General features: G+C 39.6%; 1 protein-coding gene across 2 annotated transcripts in view; it reads left to right on the plus strand.

Moving 5' to 3' along the window:
- The first annotated feature begins 5,269 nt into the window (after positions 1 to 5,269).
- The window catches only part of SPATA22 (spermatogenesis associated 22), a 15,204-nt gene continuing 13,296 nt past the window's right edge, over positions 5,270 to 7,177 (plus strand). The window contains exons 1-2 of one of the 2 annotated variants that reach the window (XM_010847486.1): positions 5,270 to 5,312; positions 6,385 to 6,513. In XM_010847486.1, coding sequence (XP_010845788.1) covers positions 5,270 to 5,312; positions 6,385 to 6,513 — 172 coding nt within the window. The remainder of the gene's footprint in view (positions 5,313 to 6,384; positions 6,514 to 7,177) is intronic. The other variant, XM_010847487.1, reaches the window with a different exon arrangement.

Genomic DNA, 7,177 nt, shown 5'->3' on the forward strand with positions numbered 1-7,177 from the left:
GAAACAGTGGAAACAGTGTCAGAGTTTATTTTTTTGGGCTCCAAAATCACTGCAGATGGTGATTGCAGCCATGAAATTAAAAGACGCTTACTCTTTAGAAGGAAAGTTATGACCAACCTAGACAGCATATTAAAAAGCAGAGACATTACTTTGTCAACAAAGGTCCGTCTAGTCAAGGCTATGGTTTTTCCAGTGGTCACGTATGGATGTGAGAGTTGGACTATAAAGAAAGCTGAGTGCCGAAGAATTGATGCTTTTGAACTGTGGTGTTGGAGAAGACTCTTGAGAGTCCCTTGGACTGTAAGGAGACCCACCCAGTCCATCCTAAAGGAGATCAGTCCTGGGTATTCATTGGAAGGACTGATGTTGAAGCTGAAACTCCAATACTTCGGCCATCTGATGTGAAGAGCTGACTCATTTGAAAAGACCCTGATGCTGGGAAAGATTGAGGGCAAGAGGAGAAGGGAATGACAGAGGATGAGATGGTTGGATGGCATCACCGACTTGATGGACATGGGTTTGGGTGGATTCTGGGAATTGGTGATGGACAGGGAGGCCTGGTGTACTGCGCTTCATGGGGTCGCAAAGAGTCGGACACGACTGAGCGACTGAACTGAACTGAACTGAACCACCATATTATTAAGCTGACTCATGTAATTTTTTGGAGATTATAAATCACACTGGGTTTTTTTTATCCATTCTTTCAGAAAGCTTTCTCATGGTTAGAAACACAAGAACCAAATTAAAGATGACTGGGTCTTAAGTTACTTTGAAACAAGACTTTTTGGAAACACACTTTAATTTGTTTCTCATGAAGTTATTAGTAATTCTGTGTCAACTTTCTTAGGGATCTTCCTCACTTTTTGCCTCTATACTAAAAGACAAACAACTATTAGTAATTTTCAAGACATTGTAATGCCTGAAAATGTCTTGAGACATGCTCTATATACTAACCAGATTATATGAGTTTATACCGACACAGCCTAATTTACTGGCAGCAGAGACTCTCCACTGGAATGTGTTACTCATGAAGGGGTCTTATTAGGGGAAACTATGCAGAATACTGTACTAAGATGATTACATTCTTTTGGAGAAATGAGTCTGAGCCATATCCGATTTGATTTCATGCTCAATCACCCAGAAAGTCAAATATGTTCAAGTACCGAAAACATTATGTACTAGTGATGGGAGAGCGTTCAGAAGGAGTACCACAAGAGTGATTCCTCACAACTACAGAGTAGTTTAATTTAAAAGGTTTTAGCCATCTGTTTTCTCAGTTTATTCACATATCCACTTTAGGTGATAGGAAGGGTTAGCAGTTGACATCCCCAGTGCAGTGGTAAGAGAAAAAAAAGACTAATTTGGTTAAGTTGCTGAGTTTCTAGGAGAAAACCAGGCCTTGGATCCAAGTTTTCTGAATCCAAGTCGAGTGTTTTTCACAGAACAATAGGGTGTTCCCTGTTATTTTTGGCTTTCCCCAAAATTCTAATTTTGCTCTTTCCAAATTCACATAAACAGTTACAACAGTGCTCAGGAAACAAACAAGCTTACAAACAAAACACATGATGGAAACAGAAAATGTGAATGATTCAAAATAGTTAATAAACCAATACCTGTTTTCTTCCTTTAAGAGATTATAATCCAGAGACAGAAAAAGCATAACAATAAAATTAACATGCACACATTGAAATTACTGTTCTAATTTCAGATAAAAAACCCCTGTAGCTTTTGGTTTTCTGTCCACATCCATGTACACTGAACACTTCAGTGCAGAGATGCAGAAAACAAGCATAAATGTAAACGATGATCGTATTATTTAGTTACTTTGGTTTCAAGAGCAGTAACTGGTAAATTATTAACACTCGATTATGTTTTGTTTCTCTTCTGCCAGTTTCTGGTTAGTTCCGTCCTTTGCCCCAGTCTCTCTGGAAATGCTGCTTCAGCTCTGTTCTTGTAGCTGGCACAAATGACTTGCATTTTGAGGCTTGTTTTATGGAATTTTAACAGATCAACACTCTGAAGCACATCTAACATTCATAAAGTTTCCTTTACATGTCAAAATGAATAACTTTTTTTGAGAGTTAACGAATTGTAGTAATTCTGTCCTATGCTTACCTTGTTTATTGTGTACAGAGTTTGTCTTCTGTGGAAAGCTTTATTAGAAAAAAAAGGAGAGCATTTCCTTAGAACTAGAGCAACAGAGGCTTTTCGTACTCTTATACCAAGTTAACTTCCGAAAGATTTTTAACTCCCTGTTTCCCAAAGCACTCTAAATATCTGAACCCTACAAAAACTACAAATTTTTTATTAGTCTAGTTCTTTTTGAGAAATTCAGAGAACTGATAGTATACAAACTGAGACTCTTTTTAGCTGTCACTATCTCACAATAAGGTTGAATATTTATCATCCGGTCTCAATCTACCTCTAATCCTATCTCCTAATATTTTCTTTGACCTAATCTTCAAAGAAACTACTAATATATCTCATGGTCTCATACTCTTGTGAAGTGAAAGTCACTCAGTCTGGAAGTCTTTCCTGATAGCTCAATCGGTAAAGAATCCACCTGCAACGTGGGAGACCCTGTTTCGATCCCTGGGTTGGGAAGATCCCCCGGAGAAGGGAACGGCTACCCACTCCAGTATTCTGGCCTAGAGAATTCCGTGGACTGTATATACAGTCCACGGGGTCTCAAAGAGTCGGACAGGACTGAGTGACTTTCACTCATACTCTTAGGACTTTACTAACAACCTTCCCTTCATCTCTGGGTGCCTCTGCACTCCTTCCCTTCATCTCCCTTAGTATCCAAATGGTCAGAAGACAGGGTAACAGCAAAACATGGTCTTTGAACCCAGACAGAAGTAGAATTATTATTCCTGGTCTCCAGTAAGTACTCAATAAATGGCAGCCACTGTTATTAAAAAGGGCTGACATTTACTGATCATTTACTGTGTGCCAGAACTGTGCATTTATTTTCTCTTTTAATATCTTCAGGGCAATTAAGTAAGTACTATCATTACTATTTTACTGAGGCAGGAAATGTAGGTTTAGAGGGGGTAACTTGTCCAAGATAAAAGGACCAGAGAGGGGCAGTCCAATAGCTGAGGGCCAGAGCCTGGGTCACTGCACCTGCCCTTTGTTCTCTGGGGTCCTGGATCTCTAAGGCATGTGCTGTTTCCCTTCCCAAGCTTGTGCAGCACTGGCCCTGCCTTCCTGAGCCGGGCTGTCTTCAACCCAGGCCTCAGCTCTCCCAGCCTCCTGGCGATTCTAATGTCCCATCTGCTTGACCTTACTCTGAAACTCTGCCAGACCAAGCAAGACCCCTCTGACCCGGCTTTGAGGTCCATGGCCCTTGAGTTATTCTATTCTAGGCACACTTCAGGGAGCCACCAGCATCTCACAAACTGATGTCTAGAACTTAAAAAATGACCTCGGGGTGTGGGAACGGGGTTGGGTGACCAGCCCTGGGCCCAACTTCCAGACGAAGCTGGGGTGAAGACTGGCTGAGCACCACAGGCAACTAGAAAAGGCTTGTCCCTCTATGGGTGAAAATCTAAAGAGGCAGAGCCTTCCCTATGCCGTGTACCCCACAGTGTGAGAACGCAAGAAGGGGCGCGTTCATGTTTCCTTGCTCGTGTTTTTCCCTCCTTGTCCACCGACGTGATGACGCCACGTTACCGCGCAACCAGCTGATAGCCTCTGCGCCTGCGCCAAAGGGGGCGTGGCGAAGTGCGCATGCGCACAGAGCGAGTTCCGAGGCTTTTTGGAGGCGGAAAGGAGGCTGCTGGTTGTTGACTGGAGGCTGGGCGACGGTTGACGGAGGCCAGGAACCTGAAGGTTAAAGTTACGCGTCGTGTTGGCAGTAAGGCCAAGCAGAGAAAGCCCTAGTTACCAAACAGCCCCCCTCCCGAGTCAGGAGAGATTGTTGGAAGAGAACATGAGCCCTGACTGGAGCTTTGTGTTCTTCTCCACGAGGCGCCCGAGTAGGCCCTATGGCCTCGATCTGAGGCAGCGGTTTTTGGGGCGGGTGTGTACTTGGGTGTTTGCGCATTGAGCAAACTTTCTGCCCATCTATGTCACCACCTGCCAGAATATAATTAGGGTCCTGTTGTAAGCAGGGGTAGAGAATCCCTCAGGGTCTTCTGCCCCCGGGGCCGGTAGTCTACGGGAGGATGTGGCGCTTTTGTTTGCCTAAGTCTCAGTAACCGTAATAGTCCTTGCTGCCCCTTTTAGTTTTCAGGTGTGTTGGGTTGGTATTTCTGGGCTAGGAAAAGGTCGCTTAACTTCTATTTTGTTTCCTAGAATGGCGTCAGGAATATTCTCTAAAGGGCCTGCGATATCCAGGTTCAAGGCTAAGCTGTGGAAACAAAGCCGAGGCAGTCTCTAACCTCATGTTTCACAAATTTTATTTCTAAAAATGATAATTGATGCTATTTACCCCAGTATGATTTGCATTATTTCTCAGTAGTGTTCATGTCTCTCTGTCTCATGGGGTGGTCCTTGCGAGTGGAAGTGATCTTACTTAGGTTTAAATCTTAATTTTTCACAAAATAGGCAGGTGTGTATTAAAGTGAGATTGAAATATATGAGGCTGGACATGGAAAAAATTACAAAAGAAATCCTGTGGTAAAAGGTAAAAAACAGATCTTGTTTGACTTGGAATTACAGAAACAGAGTTGAAACTTATCATTACAGTTATTCTGGATATTAAGTGAAGCCTTAGTCTTTGATATTGTATAATCCAGAGATCTCAAACTAATGACTAAAGCACATGATCTGCATGGTGTTTTAAAGTGAGACAACACATTCTCACATGGCTAGTTCAGTTGTGTATGTTTCCTCCCTGGCCTTGTAAGCATGTTTGCCAATATTGTGGTCCATTTTCCTCTATGTACATCTCGTTCAGAATTGTTCTCACGTTGGGTCCTTGATTCTGAAGTAAATTATGTAGACTCTGTGAAAATTCACATATGTTTAGGAAACAAGATTATAGGCACCCTAGTTTTAACTTCAAAACTAATTTGAAAAAATGTGTCATGTTTTACAGTCTTACCTGGAAAGGGAAAGACTCTGTAGAGTGTTTATCAGGTTTGAAGTCATAGCTTTAAACCATAATTTCAGTAATTACTAGGTTGAGCACTTAATTTTGTTGTTGATACAATATGAGGTATCTGACTAAAACCTTCTTTCTTTGAAGGTTTAGTCAGACAACTTTATGTTTTAAGGTTGGAGTGCTGGAGAATAAAAATTAGAGACTTTGATATTGAAAGAAATGAAGAGAAACCTAAATGAAAATTCAACTCGAAGTACAGCAGGTATTGACTGACTTTTATTTTTAAAATTTCTGTAGTTTGTATGTAGCGTATATACATAGTGTGTGTGTGTATATATATATATATATAGCCTATATAGATACAACTTTTTGTGTGTGTGTATATATATATATATATAGTTTATATAACATATAGATAGAACACTTTGGAAGGAACTTTTAAAAATAATGAACATATAGTCTAGCCTCTTTTTAGGTCGAAGGAAATAACTTAAGACAAAACACTTATTGGCTTAGGTGTAAGTAAAATCAGGTGTTTCTGGATTTGCTCTTGGATTTTCTCTTTCCTGGATTTGCTCTGGATTTTTTCTTGGATTTGCTCTTTAAAACCCCGTGTGATTGATTTGTTTTGTGCTTATTTGAAATATTTATGTGCCAGGGAGATTGTGTATATTACCATCACTCTAAGTCATTCTCAAGAATGATCCATAGAAAATATATATTACAGACCCCTGGAGTTCTTGGTGAAATTGCAGAGTTTTGACTTCCAAAGCAAATCTACTGAAATAAAATTTATGAGAGTGGGGTCTAGGAACTGGAATGCTAAGCATAATTACAGATAAATCTTAGTCAAACTAAAGTGAAAGATCCATGGCCTTAAAGGGTCTGCTACTATAGTCAGAGAGTGATTAGGATTTTGGAAAGCATAGGTCAAATTTTGGTTCTCCTTTACCTGTATTGTACTCACAGGGTTCCTTCCAGTTGATATGGTGATAAGCAGGCACAGGAGAGAAGTAAACAAAGCAAAAAGTGGGTTTGGAAAGGGTTGGGGGATGAGGAAGGAGATGCGAATTACTGCCAAATAAGAGGAATTAAGGTGATGGTAACATAGAACAAGAAAGGATTTTTTAGAGAGACAGATAAGGCTATTTTGGATCTTTAAAAGAGTATAAAAAGAAATCCAAATCTATATAAATATATCTGTAATGAATATAAAAGTAACATATAGAAATAGACAAATTCAAATAGTATATTATTATATACTAATAATTATTCTATAACTAAGTCTGATTGTTTGCCTATTGTGTACTAATTTTTTGGTACTTTCAATTTAGGCTGTTTGCCTGTACCATTATTCAATCAGAAAAAGAGGAATAGACAGCCATTAACATCCAATCCATGTACGAATGATCCAGGTATCAGTAATGCTTCTGACAATTATGATTTCCCTCCTCTACCATCAGGTAAGAAAATAAAGTGAAAATTCTTAGTAAATAAGAGGATTATAGAAAATGGCAATTTCTACTGTATTATAATGGAAACAGAAAGAAAGTGTATTTTTTTCTTCTTTCCACTATCCAGTTATAGGGATTACTTGGCTCTTTCTGAGCATTCCAGCACAACAGTTAGAGTTTCCTTGTTTACAAGGGTGACTTAGCATTTAAATGGGGTATCTTAAATCTGGAGCCTTTGTTCTAGTGAAGTAGTAACTTATACTGGAAAGAGTTTTTTTTTTTCCTATTACAAAACACATACAGATATTATGACTTAAACATTTGGTGGTAAAGAATGGAGAAACTCAAGTTGCTTCAAGAATAAGGGTATGAATGGGAACACAGGAAAAATGGAAGAAAATAGAACTTAAGAAGGTAGAAGCCAAGGAATTTCTTGTGCTTGACCCTAGTCTTTTTTTCTCTTCTTACGTAATTTTTGCTTTGTTTCATTTGTTGACTTTTCACTGTTTCATCCAACTGGCTTCCTTTTAGCGTCCACTGGTATGTGAACTAAGTTGCCTTTTCTGGGTGTTAACATAGCCTTTTAGTTCTAGTTCTCAGAGCCCATGGTTGGCTGCCCTCTGTTTCTCTTGATTCAAATTCTAGAGACTGTGAGCCTTACTTCAACTCATGT

This window comes from Bison bison, unplaced genomic scaffold (assembly GCF_000754665.1).
Source record: "Bison bison bison isolate TAMUID 2011002044 unplaced genomic scaffold, Bison_UMD1.0 scf7180017864249, whole genome shotgun sequence".
NCBI lineage: Eukaryota > Metazoa > Chordata > Mammalia > Artiodactyla > Bovidae > Bison > Bison bison.